At 41.5% G+C, this 22,519-nt stretch overlaps 1 protein-coding gene across 1 annotated transcript in view; it reads right to left on the bottom strand.

The window, feature by feature from the left end:
• Positions 1-22,519, bottom strand: part of MYBPC3 (myosin binding protein C3) — a 75,293-nt gene that overhangs the window by 25,793 nt on the left and 26,981 nt on the right. The window contains exons 10-16 of the mRNA XM_072118701.1: positions 18,587-18,753; positions 15,773-15,905; positions 13,998-14,000; positions 11,899-12,023; positions 10,151-10,256; positions 5,024-5,190; positions 1,182-1,347 (exon numbers count right to left, since the gene is read on the bottom strand). Coding sequence (XP_071974802.1) covers positions 1,182-1,347; positions 5,024-5,190; positions 10,151-10,256; positions 11,899-12,023; positions 13,998-14,000; positions 15,773-15,905; positions 18,587-18,753 — 867 coding nt within the window. The remainder of the gene's footprint in view (positions 1-1,181; positions 1,348-5,023; positions 5,191-10,150; positions 10,257-11,898; positions 12,024-13,997; positions 14,001-15,772; positions 15,906-18,586; positions 18,754-22,519) is intronic.

Below are 22,519 nucleotides of genomic sequence, written 5' to 3'. Positions count from 1 at the left end.
GATCAGACATACCTCAAAACTTTTAGGCTAGAGAAAGAGGGACAAAAAGCCACTCCCTTTTTTTAAAATCCACGGCGAATCCCCCACAAGCACAGTATAATCTCGATATTAATGGCCCTGCATAGTATCATGCCTCTTCCTGTGGCCAACCTCCCTATGGATAACAGAATACCCCCTGAAGCAACTCAGCAACATATAATACCCCTCTTTAATTTTACTGTACTTTTGGTTCCCCACTCTTATTTATCTCCCCATACTCCCCTTGCCCAAACATTCTGTACTCTTATCCCCCTCTCTTCCTCCCCTTCCCATTTTGGCCTCTGCCCCCCATCCTCCCCCATATTGGGGCCCCTTTTCTCCATCCTCCCTCATATTGTGGCCTCCTGTTCTCCATCCTCCCTAATATTGTGGCCCTTCTGTTCTCCATTCCCCCTCATATTGTGGCCTCCTGTTCCCTATCCTCCCTCATATTGTAGCCTGTGGTGCTCCTCCTGTTGCTGAGTATTAAATTAAAAAAAAAAATAAAAAAACTTTTTGTTACTTCCTCGTTCCCGCACAGCAGTCTGTCTTCTTCTGGCTTTAAGGATGACTCAGAAGAGGGGGTGGGGCCAGCAGAGGGGAGGGGCTACCTCTGCAAGTCTGCTAAAGTAAAGTATATGGGTGGAGCCAGCAGAGTGAGATGGGAGATGGGACAATGCAGGCAGTGAGGGGCAGTCCGGGACAATCTCCCAACCACCTGGGATGGCAGGACAGTGCCCATAAAGCAAGACTGTCCCTCCGAATCTGGGAATGTTGGGAGCTATGGATCAGATTTATATATGGGGTAGATTTAGCAAATGTTAGTGGGTAAAGGACATTAGATGACATCACCCTTGTCACATGACATGAAGTGCTGACTGGTGAGAGAAGGCTTGGGGCATGGGGAGGAGTAGAATTGAGTAAGGATGGGAAGATAAAGTTGATTTTATGGGAATGTGAGGGAAACCATCTAAAAGAAGGGTGGCATTTAGTTAATAAGGCTCTATGGGACTCTCACTAGTTGTATTTGTAAAAAAATGTGATGATCGGTTCCCTACATGGTCACTTTTATACTACAGGTCCCCCACCTCTAATGCAAAATTTATATCACTGGTCTGGTATTATGGGGAATTACCACAAATTACACTGTGGTTGTCACTGACCTGCCAATATGTGTGATTTTGATCCTGTCATTAGGCACCACCTCTTTGCCGTTCTTTACCCATATTCCGGAAACAGTCTCATCTGATACTTCACACTTGAACACAGCCTGCTCCTTGGCCTTCACAGTGAGATCCGCGACACCCTGCAGAACTTCCAGCTGCTTCTCTGAAAGTGAAAACATTTAAAAAATGGTACCAAGAACGCTACTGCATATAAATTGCTCAAAGTGAATCTTTATATTTAGCGACTGTGTCCAGAATTTTCCAATAATTCCCTTTATTAAATCTCAGCTGCTGTTAGAGGTGTGACTTCCTGATACACAGCTCCAAATCCTCTGCATAGATACTGTAGTATGTTTTACCTTCAGTCTCCACTAGAGGGCACTTACGGCCTTCAGTCTTATAATTGAGGTCAAGGTATAAGAGCCAGCTCCCTCTAGTGGTGGCTGTCAGTAGTCAACATCTTTTAAATCTCCTTAAAGGGAACCTGTCATCAGGAATGTCATTTAAGCTTGTGACCGGTTCCAATAGCCTGTGCTATGATATTTTAAAAAATTCCTTTCTCTGCATTCTGAATAATTTCATTACTTTATATAAGTTTTATTCAAATTACCCGTCTCCCCACCAGCAGTATGAGTCAGGTGAGTCACCTGATGAAGTTTACATTTATACCATTTATGGGACTGTACTACCTTCTGATCACATTTTACTTAAATTTTAGCAGAATTACAAAAAGTGGCATTTAGGACCTTTGGGCGCAATTTTCCTTTACAGGGTTCACCATCGAAAATAACCAGTGTTATATTTTGATCATTGGGACTTTTGTGAAGTAGCAATACCTGACATGTTTATGATTTTTTTGGTTTGTTTTTATATCAGTTCTAGGGAAAGGGAGGTGATTTGAACTTATAGGTTTTTATTTTTTTACTTTAACCCCAGGTCATCTGATCAATTTTCCCATATACAGCAATGCCATAATGCAGAATAGCAGTAGGTGGTGTTTTTGCACCTGCTCTGCTAAAATGTGCCACCTGCACATTGTAACAGATGTTCAGAAGTGACAAGTTTTTATAAAAATATAAGGCTGTCATTGCGATAATGGCATGGGGAGCGATGATCACAGATTTCTGCTTGCTGTCATTCTATAGGAAACTTCATTATTTACTTCCTGTGGATAAACACCGGTCCCTGGTCACACAGGTGCACGGCTCGTTATATCCATGGTCATGTGATGTCACACAGATGCATAGCTCGTTATATCCATGGTCATGTGATGTCACACAGATGCATAGCTCGTTATATCCATGGTCATGTGATGTCACACAGGTGCACGGCTCGTTATATCCATGGTCATGTGATGTCACACAGATGCACGGCTCATTATATCCCTGGTCATGTGATGTCACACAGGTGCACGGCTCGTTATATCCCTGGTCATGTGATGTCACACAGATGTACGGCTCGTTATATCCCTGGTCATGTGATGTCACACAGATGTACGGCTCATTTTATCTCTTGTTGTGATGGGACACAGGCGCATGGCTCGTTATATCCCAGGTCATGTGAGGTCACACAGGTGCACGGCTCGTTACATATCCCTGGTCATGTGATGTCACACAGTTGCACGCAGGGCCGGCGCTATGGGTAGGCAACGTGGGCATTTGCCAGGGATCCAGAGATATTCAGGTTTAAAGTGAGAATATCAGGTGACAATTTTATTAATAAAAATCATTTCCGACAGCAGTTTAACAGTTAATATCTCATTCTTCCTGAAACATAGAAAAACAAATTTATATTCATATAAAAGAAGAGACTCTCTTCTTTCATAGGAAAAAGAAGTGATGTTCTATGTGTCACAGAGCCAGAGATACAGCCCCCTGAAGTGCACCCCCTCCAGATTCATAGCCATCAGGGTACAGGGAGAATTTGCTGCACACAGGAGCTGCTGCACCTCATAGATAATGGAAATATTCACTTTATATGTTACTACATTTTGAGAAGGGATAATAAGTCAAATTTTAAATATTTTTTACAAAATGTTTCAGTTTAAATCAAAATTGCATGAAGGCGCCTATGTCTATAAACGCTTTAATGCAATTTTGAAAATGGGGCAAGTGTCTGCTTTCAGAAAATACATGGTTTGTTGGGTTTACTTTATTTCTTTTTGCTGTAATTTGTAAAAATTTCTCTGGCCAATAACGCAACAAAATATCCAGAAATGCCTGGTATTGAAAGGGTTAATACCCCTTGGTTGAATTCCCGGGTGAAGATGCTTATCATCTATCTGTCTAGTTATCATCTCCTATAATCTGACAATTTATACACTGTGGGGGTCATTTACTAAGGGCCCGATTTGCGTTTTCCTGACGTGTTACCCGAATATTTCCGATTGGCGCCAATTTCCCCTGAATTGCCCCGAGAACATACAAACTATTTGCAGATATTGACCAGTGCTGCAAGGCTGTAGTGCTAACCACTGAGCCACCGTGCTGCCCATCAATCTATCTCCTATAAAATACTCCCATATTACAGGTTGTTTTACCATACTAAAGGGAGCCTCTTACTGACTGTGATTGGTCATAAAATAGTTTTATTTTGGGGCCCCCCTTTTAGTTTTGCCCAGGGCCCCATTTTGTCTAGAACCGGCCCTGGGTGCACGGCTCGCTATATATCCCTGGTCATGTGATGTCACACAGGTGCACGGCTTGTTATATCCCTGGTCATGTGATATCACACAGATGCACGGCTCGTTATATCCCTGGTCATGTGATGTCAAAACTCAAAACTAACAGAGGGTAATCAGAGCTGTGTCCTATAACCTGTGTGACATCACATGACCAGGGATATAATAAGCCGCGCACCTGTGTGACATCACATGTCAAGGGGTACAAGGAGCCGCACACCTGTGTGACATCATATAACCAAGGGATATAACGAGCCGTGCATCTGTGTGACATCACATGACCAGGGATATAATGAGCCGTGCACCTGTGTGACATCACATGGCCAGGGATATAACTAGCCGTGCACCTGTGTGACATCACATAACCAAGGGATATAACGAGCCGTGCATCTGTGTGACATCATATAACCAAGGGATATAACGAGCCGTGCACCTGTGTGACATCACATGGCCAGGGATATAACTAGCCGTGCACCTGTGTGACATCACATAACCAAGGGATATAACGAGCCGTGCATCTGTGTGACATCACATGACCAGGGATATAACGAGCCATGCACCTGTGTGGCATCACATGACCAGGGATATAATGAGCCGTGCACCTGTGTGACATCACATGCCCAGGGATATAACGAGCCGTGCACCTGTGTGACATTACATGACTAGGGATATAACGAGCCGTGCACCTGTGTGACATCACATGACCAGGGATATAACGAGCCGTGCACCTGTGTTACATCACATGACCAGGGATATAACAAGCTATGCTCCTGTGTGACATCACATGACCAGGGATATAACGAGCCATGCATCTGTGTGACATCACATGACCAGAGATATAACGAGCCATGCATCTGTGTGACATCACATGACCAGGGATATAACGAGCCGTGCACCTGTGTGACATCACATGACCAGGGATATAATGAGCCGTGCACCTGTGTGACATCACATGACCAGGGATATAACGAGCCGTGCACCTGTGTGACCTCACATTACCAGGGATATAATGAGCCGTGCACCTGTGTGACAGCATATAACCAGGGCTATTCACCAAACAATATTTGGTGAAAATGTACAACCCATTTGACCAATATTGACCTGTGTGGCATGCTATGAAATGTACCTACCTACAAGGTAAACACAGAGATGTACTTACCTTGTACCATCAGCTCAGCGACTGATTCTCCTCCGTTGGTCTTCACAGTGTAGTTGCCGCTGTCTTCTATAGTTGTCTCATTGATGATAAGGAAATATTTCTTCCCATCTTTCTTGAAGCGATATTTAAAGGTTTCCTCTCTGGTCAGTTCTACTCCATCCTTCTCCCTATAGGACACAGTAACACATCAATATACAGCGCAGAGGGGTAACCTTAAGCTCCTGGACCCCAATATCAACCCAAATGTGCGCTGCAGCTTTCGTTAGCTTTAAAGACTAAAGTCTGTGTTGGGTTTACTGCACCAGAATTCAGATAAACCTGAACATAAACCTAAATATATACCTAATAATAAAGATATAAATATATACTTAATAATAAAAATATAAATATATACCTAATAATAAAGATATAAATATATACTTAATAATAAAAATATAAATATATACCTAATAATAAAGATATAAATATATACTTAATAATAAAAATATAAATATATACCTAATAATAAAGATATAAATATATACTTAATAATAAAAATATAAATATATACCTAATAATAAAGATATAAATATATACCTAATAATAAAGATAGAAATATACACCTAATAATAAATATATAAATATATACCTAATAATAAAAACCTAAATATATACCTAATAATAAATATATAAATATATACCTAATAATAAAAACCTAAATATATACCTAATAATAAATATATAAATATATACCTAATAATAAAAACCTAAATATACACCTAATAATAAATATATAAATATATGCCTAATAATAAAAACCTAAATATATACCTAATAATAAAGATAGAAATATATACCTAATAATAAAGATATAAATATATACCTAATAATAAAAACCTAAATATATACCTAATAATAAAGATAGAAATATATACCTAATAATAAATATATAAATATATACCTAATAATAAAGATATAAATATATACCTAATAATAAAGATATAAATATATACCTAATAATAAATATATAAATATATACCTAATAATAAAAACCTAAATATATACCTAATAATAAATATATAAATATATACCTAATAATAAAAACCTAAATATACACCTAATAATAAATATATAAATATATGCCTAATAATAAAAACCTAAATATATACCTAATAATAAAGATAGAAATATATACCTAATAATAAAGATATAAATATATACCTAATAATAAAAACCTAAATATATATCTAATAATAAAGATAGAAATATATACCTAATAATAAAGATAGAAATATATACCTAATAATAAATATATAAATATATACCTAATAATAAAGATATAAATGTATACCTAATAATAAAGATATAAATATATACCTAATAATAAAGATATAAATATATACCTAATAATAAAAACCTAAATGTATGCCTAAAAATAAAAAAATATATACTTGAAATAATATATGAATATAGAGCAAAAATATAAATATAAATCTGATAAAAATGAAAATAATATAGAAAAATACATACATGATTAAATATAAAAATCAATATATAAAACAAAAGTATATTATGTAAATTATAGAAATATATATATATTTGTTTTTTTATGATTTCTAAACATATATATACCAAAATAATAAAAATATGAATAATATACATGAAAAAAAAATAGTCAAAATGTCGTAGATGCATACCAAAAAACGTAATATATTCGTATATATTCATAGTTTTAGGCATCTCTTTGTATATTTACGTTTTGCACAAGATATAAAAATATAGATGTCTAAAAATAAACAAATACAAAAAATATATATGAAAAATATAAATGTGTCTATTATTACTACATACTTATAAAATCTAAAAAAATATATATATTTAATCTTTTATATAAACAATAAATAAATTAGTATTATTTTTTTTTAATGCAATAGCAATACTTGCAGATAGGTGGGGCTGTTGTCAAATGGAGAGTTAAGATACATGAGGGTTTTGCAGCGCTGCCTGCTCTTATGAGATGATGAAGGAACATAGAAAATGTATTTTGCAATAATTAATTTATTCTGCTACCAATAACAATACTGATACTACAAGTAGTATGAAAAACACATTGGGGGTCATTTACTAAGGGCCCGATTCGCGTTTTCCTGACGTGTTACCCGAATATTTCCGATTTGCGCTGATTGTACCTGAATTGCCCCGGGTTTTTTGCGCATGAGATCGGAATTTGGCGCAACGGCGCCAGCATGCACGCGACGGAAATCGGGGGGGGGCGTGGCCGAACGAAAACCCGACGTATTCGGAAAACCCGCCGCATTTAAAAAAAAAATTGTGTCGCGAAAATTTCGAGGCATTCCAGCGGACTTCAGCGCAGCAGCGCCACCTGGTGGACGTCGGAGGAACTGCTTTGATGAATCCTGGCCGGACCCGAATCCAGCGCAGAGAACGCGCCGCTGGATCGCGAACGGACCGGGTAAGTAAATCTGCCCCATTGTCTTACTGCAATTATCATTGAAAGAATATCTTACATAGGGATGAATAAATAGCAGATTATACACTATGCGTATGCTGTTAGTAGCAGCAGGACTGTGATAAATGGATAATTATTCCAGTGTTGTAGCTTCTCCAAGTGCACTGGGGGTTGTCCTCACACTGCTGTGCTCTTAGGCCCCTCACACACGAGCAAGTGTGATGCAAGCTGGATACAGCGTGTTCTGGTTGGAAAGTCTGGGCCGACACATTGGGGCTTATTTACTAAGGGTCGTGGATCGCATTTTCGTCGGACTGTTTATGGTTTTTGGCATTTGCGCAGCTTTGACAGGTATTTAGCAGGGGTTTGCGCTGGGATTGTTTCGCACACGATCGGATTGTGGCACAGCCGCGACGTCTTTCATGCGCCAGAAATCGTGGGGCGGGCCATTGGACGATCCGACTGATTCGGACTGAGCGCAGGATTTAACTTTCAATTTGTGTGGCAAGCCCAAGCACTTACATGCACCAGGAAGAAGAAGGTGAACTCTGTCGGACCTGAGCGGGGAAGTGACACAAGCAGGATATCGGTGCACGATCTTAGTGAATCGCAGCACAGTGCATGATTATCGGACAATGCACTTTCGGGGGAACTCCACGGGAGCGGGTAAGTAAATCTGCCCCGTTGAGTTAATTTCCAGTTGCCCAGCATTTGGGCTGGATAGGACGTGTGATGTGAGTTGGATACATCAATCACTTGTGTGTATGGGGCCTTAGCTCCCTGTTAAGAGCACAGCAGTGTGAGGAAACCCTCCAGTGCTACAATCCTGCAATATAAATCAATATTTCACAGTCCTGCTGCTACTAACTACATACCTAACACTGCTTGCAGAGAGCACGGAGCACACAGTGTGAGGACACACCCCCAGTGCACTTTAAGAAGCTACAATCATGGAATATAAATCCATTTTTCACAGCCCTCCTGCTACTAAAAACAATGGTATCATTACACAGATCTCCAGGCACATTACCTAACATTGGTTGCAGAGAGCACATCAGTGTGAGGACATGTCCCAGGACATAATTCATAGTCCTGATGTAACTACAGCACAAAGGTTTGAATTCACATCTCCAGGGACAATATCTAACAGTGGTTGTATAGAGCTAAGAGCACAAGGGTTCTCCAGCCATGAGGTAAGTTGAGCCTCTCGCCTTAGGCAGCACCATCTGTGGCAAGAGGGGGGGGGGCAGAATCAGGGACACAGGCACCTGCTACAAAATAGGACCTGATAATGTATCTTCACACCAAATGGCAGTATGGTGCAAGACACAGAAAGAAGAACCCACTTACTAAAATAAACATTACTGTTGGATTGGATGTAGGGGGCGCCGTTGTATAGCTCATTTCAGGCAGCAGAGAATTTAGGTTCACATTTGGTACACCCCCCCGGTGCACTTGAAAAAGCTACAATCCTGGAATATAAATCCATTTTTCACAGTCCTCCTGCTACTAACAACACACACAAAGGTCTGATTACACAGATCTCCAGGGACAATACCCAACCCTGTCTAAAGTTTTGTACTGCCAAAGGCGACTGACACATTCCCTTTAAAGAAAGGATGATTTTGATCTCTGATTTGCCCCTGCATGTCGTCAGCTACCTTTCTCTTATTTAGGAGCTGCTGACACTGTAGGATTGAGAATAGAGTCTTGACATTCGGAGAAAAGAGTTCAAAGTGGAAGACGTCTCAGATTTAGCCGTCAGTGACAGCGAGTGTCAGCCGGAGCCTATGGAGCTCTGTACAAGGTGCCTTTCATGAATTTTGCTGACCACGTATCTCCGTTCCCTTGTGTGTGACCGTGTTAGTAGGAGACACGTTTTGGCAGCTGTGGGATGACACGGATGAGATGGCATCCAGAGCCGGGCTGAAACCTACACTCCGTTATAATTATATGAGCAGCACGAACGGTGCAAGGAGGTTTGTTAAAATGCCAACACTTCCTCGGAGATGTGTCGGACTCGTTCCCAGGAATGCGAAGGCGACTTCTTCGTGTAAAAGCAAACAATGGCGCCGTCCAAGCTCGTGATTAAAAGACGCCGTGTACAGGCTCCTATTGCTAAGTGGCCGAGGGTCAAGGGGTCGGGAGGCCGTGTGCGGATGTGGCAGCTACTGACATCATTTCAAAGGATACCTTTAAGAAGGATCATTCTCCAAACCAGGGCTGGCACCAGCACTGGGCAAGGGCTGGGGCCCAGAGCTGCAGGGGGGCCCACATAAGGCTCTACAGAAGGAATTCATGGGGGTGAGAGAGGCTGTATCTAATGAATCCATAGAGGGTGAGGGGCTTATATAAAATAACCATGAGGGGGCTGCTGTATTATATGATAAACTACGGAACAGCTGAACTAGAACTCCTTAGAAAAACTTTTGCAGCTCCAAAAAATTGCGTCCAAAAACGTGTCGGAAAACTAGAAGTGCTGGAAAGGCATGGGATTCCCAAGCAGCGCCCAAAGAGAAATTTTTTTTTTGGAGTGTTGGAAGAGCACCAACATTGTGGCGCCGACTCCTCATTAATAAGGCACAAAAGGCACAACAAGGGAAAAAAAAAACACCAGTAAAAAATAAATGCACCCCCCCTTAAATACTAATTATAATATAATCAGTAGCCTCTCTTACCATTTCACCTGTGCACCTTCTTCTGAAACTTCACATTCAAACTCCACCCTTTCTCCCACCATCACCATCTGATCTTCCAGAGGACGGAGGACCAGCACTGGAGGCTCTGCAAGGGAATCAACAGCATTAGATGATTGTGCTGAATTTTGCTGGGGAAAGTGACCTGTGATATCCAATATAAACTGCAGCATAGAATTTTATGTGGTGACTACATTATGTTGTGTTAATATAAAACATAAAAACCTGTAGACTGAAGGGGAGGGGGTGCATGTACCAAAAGCTGTAACATGACGTCCATACAAATAATGAGTTATAATGTGGGAATTCTGATGCTGGAAACTGCTGAGGTTCTGACTCTCCTGATTCATGTGAAACTAACATTCATTACAATTGACTCTACAGTCAACAGAGACAAAGACTGGAATGTTTATAAAAGAACTTTTTTTTATCCTTTTTACCATTTTTTTTCTATTTTTCAGTATAAATATGAATAAATATCGCTCTTGTCACACCATTAAATTCAATATTAGCTTCTACATACAAAAGAAGATACAGGGAGCTCCCCCTAGTGGTGGCCATATTATGATATCAAACAACAGTTTTTAGTGGATGTCTATTTTAAGGTTTTGACTTGAAGGGGGTCTTCTTGTGTAGCAGATGCTGATTGGTTGTTCTCACTATTGAAAGGTGTGGATGGTTGTGCTATTTGCAGAGAACCTCTGAATTATTCTGCAATACATAACTCTGTATGCGCTACAAGGACTTCTGGAAAATCTGGAAAAATCTTTTGGGCCAAAAAAAAAAAAAAATTTAAAAAGAAAGTGTACTTGCTTCCGGTTTTATAGTCGCGGCGTATTGCGGTAGCTCCGGATCATGACTTTGTCCAATCATTGGCCACCGTGGGCCACAGAACATCGCTTCCTCATACGTTTGATGTGATCTGAGGAGACGGCTAAGTAGACAACCCCCAGGGTTTTTCTAGGATTCCTGAAAACCCCCTTTAAGGCTGGGTGTTGTCCAATTGAAATTACCTCCTATGCATATACAGGCAGTCCCCGGGTTACATACAAGATAGGTTCTGAAGGTCCTTTCTTAAGTTGAGTTTGTATGTAAGTCGGAACCGTATACTTTATTATTGTAACCCAAGTCAAAAATTATTTGGTCACTGTGACAATTGGATTTTAAAAATGCTGGATTGTCATAAGAACCAGATTTAACAATAAATCTTAATTGTATACACATGTGATAACTGTTATAGCTGATTATTGTAGCCTAGGACTAAAGTACAGTAAATTACCAAAGTCCAGAGGTCTGTTTGTAACTAGAGGTCGTATGTAAGTCAGGTGTTCTTAAGTAGGGCACCACCTGTATACTTCTTAATTCATCCTAATTTTAGATATCAAGATGGATAAAAAATGAAAAAAATCCAAGGCAGGAATCCTCATTACCTTGAGGTTGTATAGGAATACCAAAAAAATGGATGTTCTTTTCTAGAAACTGCACCACACCCGACCAGAGGTTGTCTCTGGAATTGCAGCTCAGCTCATCTGAAGTTAATTGTACTAAGCTGCAATACCACCTACAGCCTGTGAATAGATGGGGCGCTGTTTTGGGGTAAAAAAGCAGCCATGTTTTCTAATATAGCACAACCCCTTTAAGATTATTATTACACTGAAGGTCACAAGAACTAGATTTTAAGTAATGAATAAACAACACTTATGGCCGTTTATGACTGTAGAGATACAAACCTCTTACGAACAGTTCAGTGAAGGACTTCTCCTCTCCAATGACGCACGTGTAGGCTGCGTCATCGGCCAGCGAGCAGTTGTTAATAGTCAAAATCCTTTTATTCCCAATGCTCTCGAAAATGTATCTAAAAATGCAAAACAGAATGTCAATAGCCATTGAATGTATAAGACTAATGCACATAGGAGATCATAGCGGGGGATACCTAAAAAGTGCCCCATGTTGTGAGGGATCATGTATCTAATCTACAAAAGTCCCAGGACACATTTTATTTCAGAAGGTTCAAGTGACATATCTGACACCCCAATGAGTAATGGGTGAGGTGGAAATATTTTAGGTTATGTCCGGAGCATGGCCGCCATCTTGAAATGAGCCATATTAGATTGTGGACAAGTTTTCTAAGAAATTGATTGCCACAATCAGATCTGTGATATGTCTTATGGTTCACACAGAAATTTGCAATAACTTGATGCACAGCTATTTGATGTGTTCAATGTGTTGTCCCTGATGCTAAACATGTCAAATAGTTGTATATGGCCAGTAGACGTCATTACAGCAAATTAGGGGTGGGAGGAAGAGACAGGGGTGAAACTAGGAAAGGCAGCGCCCCATAGCAGACTTCTGAATGGGGCCCCCCACCTTGTAAGAAAAGATACATACTTGTATGTTCAAACATTTATAAACTTATGTGCACACATTTATGCACAAATATATTTATACACTATTCGTACATGTATATACTTACACAGATCTGTCCCAGTAGCTGTTGTCCCCTTCCTCTCCCCCATGCTAATACATGCCGGGTACTGTGGAAGATGTGCCCTGTTATATACATATTGGGGGTCATTTACTAAGGGCCCGATTCGCGTTTTCCCGACGTGTTACCCGAATATTTCCAATTTGCGCCGATTTCCCCTGAATTGCCCCCGGATTGTGGCGCATCGGCGCCGGCATGCGTGCGACGGAAATCGGGGGGCGTGGCCACACGCAAAACCGACGTATTCGAAAAAGCCACCGCATTTAAAAACGGAAAATGTGTCGCTGGACGCGCGCTTACCTTCACTCAGCCGGCCTCGGTGTATTTCAGTGCGTTACGATGCTCTTCAGCGCAGCAGCGCCACCTGGTGGACGGCATAGGAACTGCCTTAGTGAATCCCGGCCGGACCCGAATCCACCGCAGAGAACGCACAGCTGGATCGCGAATGGGCCGGGTAAGTAAATCTGCCCCATTATGCTGTAAGATGTGCAGCATAATGGGGCACATTTACTTACCCGGTCCCTGCGCAATCCCTGATCCGGAATGTCTGACGAGGATGAAGTCTGCCACGATTAACTAAGATTGTGCGCCCGATTTCCTTCTTGTGTCGCTTCCCCGCTCAGGTCCACCGGAGTTCACCTTCTTCTTCCCGGTGCATGTAAGTGCTTGGCTTGCGACACAATTTTAAATGTTAAATCCCGCGTGTTGTCTGATGGCCCGCTCCCCGATTTGTGTCGCGTGAAAGCCGACTTGCGACGCAATCCCCGTCACGATCCCCGAAAAATGCCGGAAAACCTGACGGAAATGCGGCTGTTGGACCTTAGTAAATAAACCCCAATATGTATATAGAAGTGTACATCTTCCATTCTTTAGTGCATCATGTTGGATGTTGGGGCCACCTGACACTGCGGGCCCCATAGCAGCTGCTGTGGCTGCTACCACTGTAGTTACGTCCCTGTTCCTGATGTGTCCATTGGTTAGATGCATTACTTTCCCCAACCTTTTCCCTTCCTCCTAATGGAGCCGCTGACAGATGGGAGAAGAGGCTGCACTTTGGCACATAACCAGGGAGGACACAAGAATCTAGCACTGGGTAAAATTAAGTGGTGACAAGTAAGGAAAAAGATACTACAATCTCCTGAAGACCATTACTGAAGTTATAACACGTCCTGTAGTGACCTTGCCCCCTGTAATCTCATTGGATAACTGAGCTTCCTTATTGTGGACCCCTTTGGTCTGCTGTATTTCTTATTTTACCATTGTGTTCACTCCAAAAAGCATAGTACGTCATAAGACAACATCATACTTATGAGAACGTTAAAATATATCGGAGAACAAACTTACTTGCTGAAGGTTCATGTACAATTTTCAGTCAATCCCAAAAGGAGCATCGAACGAGAGCAAATGATGAGGGACGTTAGAAGAGAAGAGGAGAAGAAAAGCGACATTAAAAAACAGATGCAGTATATTTGTTGTACATTTAATTCTAAAATTATTGCAGATCGATCCCATGAATGGGTGCTTAATATCAGATCAGCTGAATGGCTCCAGTGTAGCTCTTATTCAGAATAATGGGATCTGGGCTGCAGTAACCAAGTCTGGCCACTACACAGAGAATGGAGCTGTCCGCTGATCTGTCTCTTGTGATGAGCTGACCTGAGACTTTGCTCTATGTTAGACCGCACCGTCCTGACATTGAGGACCTATTTTAGGGATATGTTAATTTTGGACCCCAACAACAATGCTGCTTGCTGGGCAAAAGCAAATCATAGAGCTGAAACTCTGATAGAATACATTACACCCGACTTACAGACGACCCCTAGTTAAAGACGGACCCCTCTGCTCACTGTGACCTCTGGTGAAGTCTCTGTGTGCTACTATAGAGCTGTACACTGATCTGTCCTAGGCTGCAATGATCAGCTGTAAGGTGTCTGTAATGAAGCTTTATTGATAATCCTTGGTCCAATTACAGCAAAAAATTTTGAAACTCCAATTGTCACTGGGGCAAAAAATGTTTTGTCTGGAGCTACAATTATAAAATAAACAGTTCCAACTTACATACAAATTCAACTTAGGTTTCCGTAAGTTTGTTCTTAAGTTGAATTTGTATGTAAGTTGGAACCGTATACTTTATAATTGTAACCCCAGTAAAAAAATTTTTGGTCTCTGTGTCAATAGGATTTAAAAAAATGTTGGGTTGTCATAAGAATCAAGATTAACAATAAAGCTAAATTGCAGACACATTGATAACTATTATAGCTGTTTATAGTAGCCTAAGGGTAAAGTTTGTAACTAGGGGTTGTCAATAAGGTGGGGAACCGCCTGTATACAGTGCTACAATATTGCCACTATATGCTTTCTCATATAGCTCTTCCATACAAATTCTAATGGTCTGGCCCGAAAATTGGTGCTCAGCACATGCTCATTATACCAGTGCGCTGAGGCCCTTTTTCGTTTTTGCGTTTCTATTTTTTACTGATGATTTTTAAGGAACATACGGCCTTTTTATAGAATTTTTAATATTTTTCAAGATGGCATTCAAAAGTGGCATTTTCGACTTTGGGCACTATTTGCCGTTACGGGGTTAAACAGTGGGAATAACCGTTGTTACATTTTGATAGATCAGACTTTTTGGGACACGGTGATACCTAAATCTTTTTTTTACTGTTTTTCAGACCCCTTAGGGTACTTTAACCCTAGGTTGTCTGATTGATCCTACCTTATACTGCCATACTACAGTATTGTGATTTACCACAGCATTTATTACAATGTGCAAATCGCACATTGTAATGAATTAGTTAAAACCAGACAGCCTCGGGTCTTCGGGTCTCCGAGCCCTCTCCATACACCTGCAGTCGACATGTGATGTACTATTACATCACATGTTGGTAAGGAGTTAATAAATTCCCACTAATATACCATAATACAGTCCTAAAATAATAGATTTATACTAAACACAAATAATACCACCATACAGTACACAAAGAGAACATTGGACAATAAAGCAACTACAGGTCCTTGTGGAGCTTTGGTTCAGTTACCTAAATCGGCCTGTTTTATTCCGGTCCAAGCAATTAATATCACTTTATATTTAAGAGTTCATGCCCAGATCCCTTTACCTTCCACTAACACGGAGCTCCTGACCGTTCTTCAGCCATTTGACCTCTGCATCAGGATTTGCCACTTCCACAACCAGCTTCATCTTCTGACCCTTATCCACCTGGTATGCAGGGTCCAGCTTCTTCAGGAAAGCTATTGGATAAAAACCCCAAAAGACAGTTGTTAGTCACATAATAATTCTAAATTTCTTGGGAAAAATATTTATTATTGCTGTGTCACAGATTTTTTTTTTTTTTACAGCTTAGTTGTAGGGATATCATGAGATCCTAATGATTACTCCTCTCACACACAGTGATTGACAGTGAGAGTCCTGATTACTCCACCCACACACAGTGATTGACAGTGAGAGTCCTGATAACCCCACCCAAACACAGTGATTGACAGTGAGAGTCCTGATTACTCATCCCACACACAGTGATTGACAGTGAGAGACCTGATTACTCCGCCCACACACAATGATTGACAGTGAGAGTCCTTATAACCCCACCCAAACACAGTGATTGACAGTGAGAGTCCTGATTACTCCTCCCACACACAGTGATTGACAGTGAGAGTCCTGATTACTCCGCCCACACACAATGATTGACAGTGAGAGTCCTGATAACCCCACCCAAACACAGTGATTGACAGTAAGAGTCCTGATTACTCCACCCACACACAGTGATTGACAGTGAGAGACCTGATTACTCCGCCCACACACAGTGATTGACAGTGAGAGTCCTGATAACCCCGCCCACACACAGTGATTGACAGTGAGAGTCCTGATTACTCCGCCCACACAGTGATTGACAGTGACAGTCCTGATTACTCCGCCCACACAGTGATTGACAGTGAGAGTCCTGATTACTTTACCCACACACAGTGATTGACAGTGAGAATCCTGATTACTCCGCCTACACGCAGTGACTGACAGTGAGAGTCCTGATTACTCCGCCCACACACAGTGATTGACAGGGAGAATCCTGATTACCCTGACCAAAACTTTAGTGGTAACTTTCCAGCCTCAATATAATCATCTTTCAATCTTCTCTGGAGTCTATGCTGTCACTTTCCGAAAATGAATACTGTTCTAAAAGCTATTCTGGTCTGAGTGATGTCACCGTCACATCAGTATCTTGAAGGAAGACTGAGGTCATGGTATTCTACCCACTTGAATATGACAAAGATGTCAGACGCCACAGTGATCTGTGCTCATGTAATCAAGGAGGAACGTCAAGTGGCCAAATTACAAAATGGCTTCCAATAACAAGGTTTGGTGTCCCAGATTTCCTAGATACAGCCAGGTTATGGGGGATCATCAGGGTCATTCGCCACTCCAAATAAGAATTAAGGGGTCATAATTCATACAATATCAGAGTCCAATTAACGGAATGTTTTAGTATATTTCTAATATCCTTCACTGATACAGTCAGTGAAATAGTGAGCGTCGGGGAAGTGGTGGCCGGGTGGGGTAGGCCAGGTGGGGGTGCCAGGTAGGGGCTGGAGGTTATACTTGCGTAATCCCTGGCTCCGGTAGCTAAGACAACATAACAGAACATACTAAACAGGGAGTTGTGAAACAATAGAGATATTTTTGCCCTTTTTACATCATTAGGGAAAATAAGAGTTGCTTAAATTCTATACACAACATCTTCACGTACTTAAATGATTTAAAATTGGAATTAGCTGCCCACTTTAGTGTAAATTTTCTGGAAAGTTTATTCGTAAAATTGACTTGCTAAGTTTTTCCAAGATATGGAATTGCTGTTTTTTATTGATCACGTTTTAGAGAATATCAATATCAGATTGGTAAGGGGCCAACTAGGATGCAGTAGACCAAGTCCTCTTCAAGGTCTACCTACACAGCGCCACACAAAGGGGCTTATTTACTAAGGGTCGCAGATCGCACTTTCGCCGGACTGTTTGCATTTTTTGGGGATTTGCGCAGCTTTGACAGGTATTTAACAAGTGTTTGTGCTGGGATTGTGTCGCAAATGATCGGATTGTGGCTCAGCTGCTCTGGATTCCATGCGGCAAAAATCAGGGGGCGCGCCATCGGACAATCTTAGTGACAATGCACTTTGGGTGAACTCCTTGGACAGGTAAGTAAATGTGCCCCAGCGTGTATAATGGATGTGCAGATCCATTGAATTTGGCTTAAAGGTTCCCCCATTTCAATACCAACCCCTTACGTAGGATATGAAATGACCTTTCTAGAATATCTTCTTTTAGGCCAAATTTTGCCCCTTTCCCTATAAAAAAAATGGATAAGTCAAGTTTGGAGGCTGCAGGAGCAGTGTCACTCTTTAGACCTCCCTATCTTCAATAGTACTTAGAAACATATGTTTGGTATAAAATTAAATAAAAAGGCTGGAACTGGATCACAGAAGCACAAAGTGGTTTGAGGAATTAGGTTCTTATCTTTAATTTATCATCAGAATCATGTATCTAGGTGCTATAGAACCTAAGATAAGGCATCTGAAGCTGCTCTCCCCCTGAAGCCTCTAAACGTGACTCATCTCAGGCAAAATATGACTCTTTTGCCTATGACATTGGAGGAGATTTTTTTTTTTTTTTAATTTGAAGAGGTTTCATATATTAGAAGGAATTCTAGAAAGGACACTTTATTCCATACTTGAGGGGATTTTGAAGCAGATTTTGTAACCATTGACCCTTCCAGTGAGTGGACTTGAGTGATACTGGACCCCTTTGTCTTTACCCATGCCCCAAATTATTTGAAAAACCCTTTTAATATTCTATCTTGAAGGATCAATTGAATTTCTATGGGTAAATTGCTCCTCATACTGGAGCTTCCAGTAGGAGTTGGTCCTCACCTTCACTCTTCTTCTCCTCTTTCTTCATCTTCTTCAGACGTTTCAGGAGACCACGGAGATCGGTGATGCCATACTGGAAGGCGATCTTCTCGTACTCCGAGGGAGGGGCTTTACGAAGGATATCCCATACATCGACATCTGGTGCCGTCTCCTGCTTCGCCTCATTACTGTCAGAAGAGAAGAAGTCAGTATACAACCATGGATGACCCCAGCCTGGACCTCAGGATGAGGTATGAAGACCTAGCTGGACCTAATATTACCATACACTGCAGCTCTATCAGGTGCCTACTGCTGGACCGGAACCTACTACCAGCGCTGGCAGGGGGCTTCCACTAGTCATGGACCACTGATGATTGCCATAGATGTCCATAGCTCCAATGACCAAGCGCTGGAGGAAGCCAGACACGCTGCTCAACGGGGTCTCATGGTGTTAAACCACCAACACCAGACAGGAAAGGTGATGGATGTCTGAATGGTGAGGAGCGAACTGCCAAACCCCCGTATACAGGAGAGGTCTTTGAAAAGAGTCTGCCACTTTGATTTGCTGGAAGCATTTTATAGAGCAGGAGGAGCTGAGAAGGTTGTACATGGTGTCCTATCTGCAGGCAGCATGTTATAGAGCAAGAGGAGCTGAGAAGGTTATACATGGTGTCCTATCTGCAGGCAGCATGTTATAGAGCAAGAGGAGCTGAGCAGATTGTACAAAGTGACCTATTTGCAGGCAGCATGTTATAGAGCAGAGGAGCTGAGCAGTTTGCATATAGTTTCCTATCTGCAGGCAGCGTGTTATAAAGCAGGAGGAGCAGAGCAGATTGTACATAGAGTCCTAACTGCAGACAGTATGTTATAGAGCAAGAGGAACTGAGCAGATTGTACATAGTGTCCTATCTGCAGGCAGCATGTTATAGAGCAGGAGGAGCTGAGCAGATTGTACATCATGCCCTATCTCCAGGAGGCATGTTATAGAGCAGGAGGAGCTGAGCAGATTGTACATAGTGTCCTATCTGCAGGCAGCATGTTATAGAGCACGAGGAGCTGAGCAGATTGTACATAGTGTCCTATCTGCAGGCAGCATGTTATAGAGCACGAGGAGCTGAGCAGATTGTACATAGTGTCCTATCTGCAGGCAGCATGTTATAGAGCAGGAGGAGCTGAGAAGATTGTACATAGTGTCCTATCTGTAGGCAGCATGTTATAGAGCAGGACGAGCAGAGCAGGTTATATATGGTGTCCTATCTGCAGGCAGCATGTTATTGCTATATTTACAATCTGTCAGGTTTTCCTTAAAGTAACAAATATTTGCACTACATAAAATATGCAAAAGTTGCAATTTTCCTTCTACACCTGCTTACACAATAGTCATGATGTATTGGACCTCCACTTCTAAGGAGAAGAAAGATAGTTTTATCACTTCCTTCCAGTATTACCATTAGGGTCCGGTCACACATGGCGCTTGCATTGCATTTACAAACACAACGCTAGACCCCGGGGGAGGTCCTCGGCCCCTCATATACGCTTCCAGTTAACCGCATGCAATTGGTAACCACCACCCGGTGTCCTGCATTTATACAATACAAGACACCGGATGCTGGTTAACGATACGCATATACGTTCGGGCCTAGTGTTGCTTTGCAAACGCAACGCCAGCGCAACGTGTGCCGCACCATAACTCTCTTGTTAGAACATTTAAAAAAACCAAAACGCTATTAAAACAGAATTCATTGCAAGTTTCATCTGGAAACTGTATATTGCAGATTTCTATCTGATCCTACAGTCTATTCAATGTTTTATAATTTGTAATATTCAAAAATGGATCTAAATGCCCCAATTTATCTCACAATACAATCGTTTAGCAATTACATTACATATTCAGGTGTTTTAAGGTGAATTTGGGTTGAAAATAGCGAATAAATATGTTATTGTTATTAGTTTCCCTCTGAGTATATAATCTCAGGGGATTAACGGCACAAAAAACAGGAGGATCAATGTTGTCATGGGATTTAATTTCGCAAAAACCTCTCCTTGTGGCAGGGGTGTAACTATAGGAGCACGGAGGCACCTGGGTCCTAGTGCCTAAAGATGGCCCATAGGGGAAGGATAGAAGGAAACCGAAGCTCTTACCCTACAGATCCCCCATAGATGAACTTTTACAATGAAATAGAGTTGCATCTGCTCGTAATACAGAGGCCACAAATATCTTTGGGTATATAGCCCAAAACCTTAATTTATAAGTCAGAACCTTTCTTTACATTTGCAGGGGATTGCTAGGAAACCCCAGTGGGTGCCCCGGACAGGGGTGACCAAAAAAAAAGTGTACTTACCCTACTTTGGCTCCCAGTTCTCGAATCATGTTGGTCTTCCAGTCATCGGCATTGACGGTTCAGCTCGATCCGTCAGTGCTGAAAGCCGGATGACACGCAAAGGAATCGCTTAAAGGGGTTGTATCAAGACTGAGACCCATCACCGATTGTATAGGTGTGATATCTGTCAGATCGGTGGGGTTCAACTTCTGGATCTCCATCAGTTCCCTAGAGTTTTAATTGCAGTAAAAGGGAGCAGGTTCAATCACCAGGGAATACAAAATGTGGTCTGATGGGAGATCCAAAGGTTGTGTCCTCATTGACAGCTACACAATTTAAACCTACCCTATGGAATGGTGATACGTTTCCACCTTGGTACAACCCCTTTACATTGGTTTTCTGAATTACAACATCTATATTCAATCACCATATTGAGAAATTTTGGGTGAAAGAAGGAGCTATTTGGATTAGTTGGACCAGAGATGCCCATGTCTTATGGGGGTAAATTCATGTAAAGACGCAACTTGCAATACTTAATTTTGGCTTTGGTGGCACAATAGTGGACTTGAATACTTGTTGGAACAATATAGCTTATTGATGGTAGTTAAGTAGTGGGACAACCACTTTGGAGAAACACCAAAGGTAACAACCCCACCAACATAAGGTCTCAAAAGTTTCCACATCCATGGCTCTAAAACTCCACCTCTCCAGTCAACCAATCACCTCTCGACCTCATGGGAAGACCTTAGTGTAGCTTTGGGTCTTACCGATTTACGGAACGCAGGAAACTGCTGGACTTGCAAAGAGGCATTCACAAAAGCATGCATCGGAGACAGCACCGGCATCACCGGGGCAAGAGAGAGCAAGACACGTCAGTGCAAGGAAATCACCATAACCACCATCACTTGCCACGACCAGGCCAAGACATAGACAGAGAGGGAGACATAACTTTTTGGACATGCAGTACAAAGACATTGTCCGTCACATGCAAAGAGAGAAGGTGACAATCATCAAAGAAAGAACAAGGAACAGTGTAAAAAAAAACGAGCAGTGGAAGACTGGAGCAAGAGAAACCACAGAGGAACGTAAAGTGATGGCCATCTCCATCTCTACGGCTGTGACAGCATTCATGGAGAGCAATTTTTGATGCATTTGGTGCTACATCCTTCACCTTCATAGTTTATGACCATGCAAGTGTTCCCTCATTAACAATACGGCCTAAGGTGGTGGTCCCCCGTAACAAAACTTCTACCCCTTTATTTATATAGATAGATCCATCGTGGGACAGTTGGTCACAGATTAGACCATATATTTACCTGTCCTGCCCAAAAACATATCGAACTATTGTATTGTGTTACTTAGAGAAACTTCTGCCTCCGATTTCTTCTGCTAATAGAACCGCATTGGTCCATGGTCGAGTCTGGTGTTGCAGCTAAGTGAACTTAATGGGACTATACTGCACTACCACATGCTACCACTGGATAAGTATGGCGCTGTTCCTACTATATACTTAGCCCACTACCATTAATGATTGTTTGGGGTATCACTAATTAAGATACCCACCCATCTCAGATCAGTCTGCCTTGTTGATGACATCAGGCATGGTCTCACTCATTTCTCCCGATAATTTTGT

The sequence above is a fragment of the Engystomops pustulosus genome, chromosome 7, assembly GCF_040894005.1.
Source record: "Engystomops pustulosus chromosome 7, aEngPut4.maternal, whole genome shotgun sequence".
NCBI classification, from domain to species: domain Eukaryota; kingdom Metazoa; phylum Chordata; class Amphibia; order Anura; family Leptodactylidae; genus Engystomops; species Engystomops pustulosus.
This window is presented reverse-complemented; position numbering and strand designations above follow the sequence as displayed.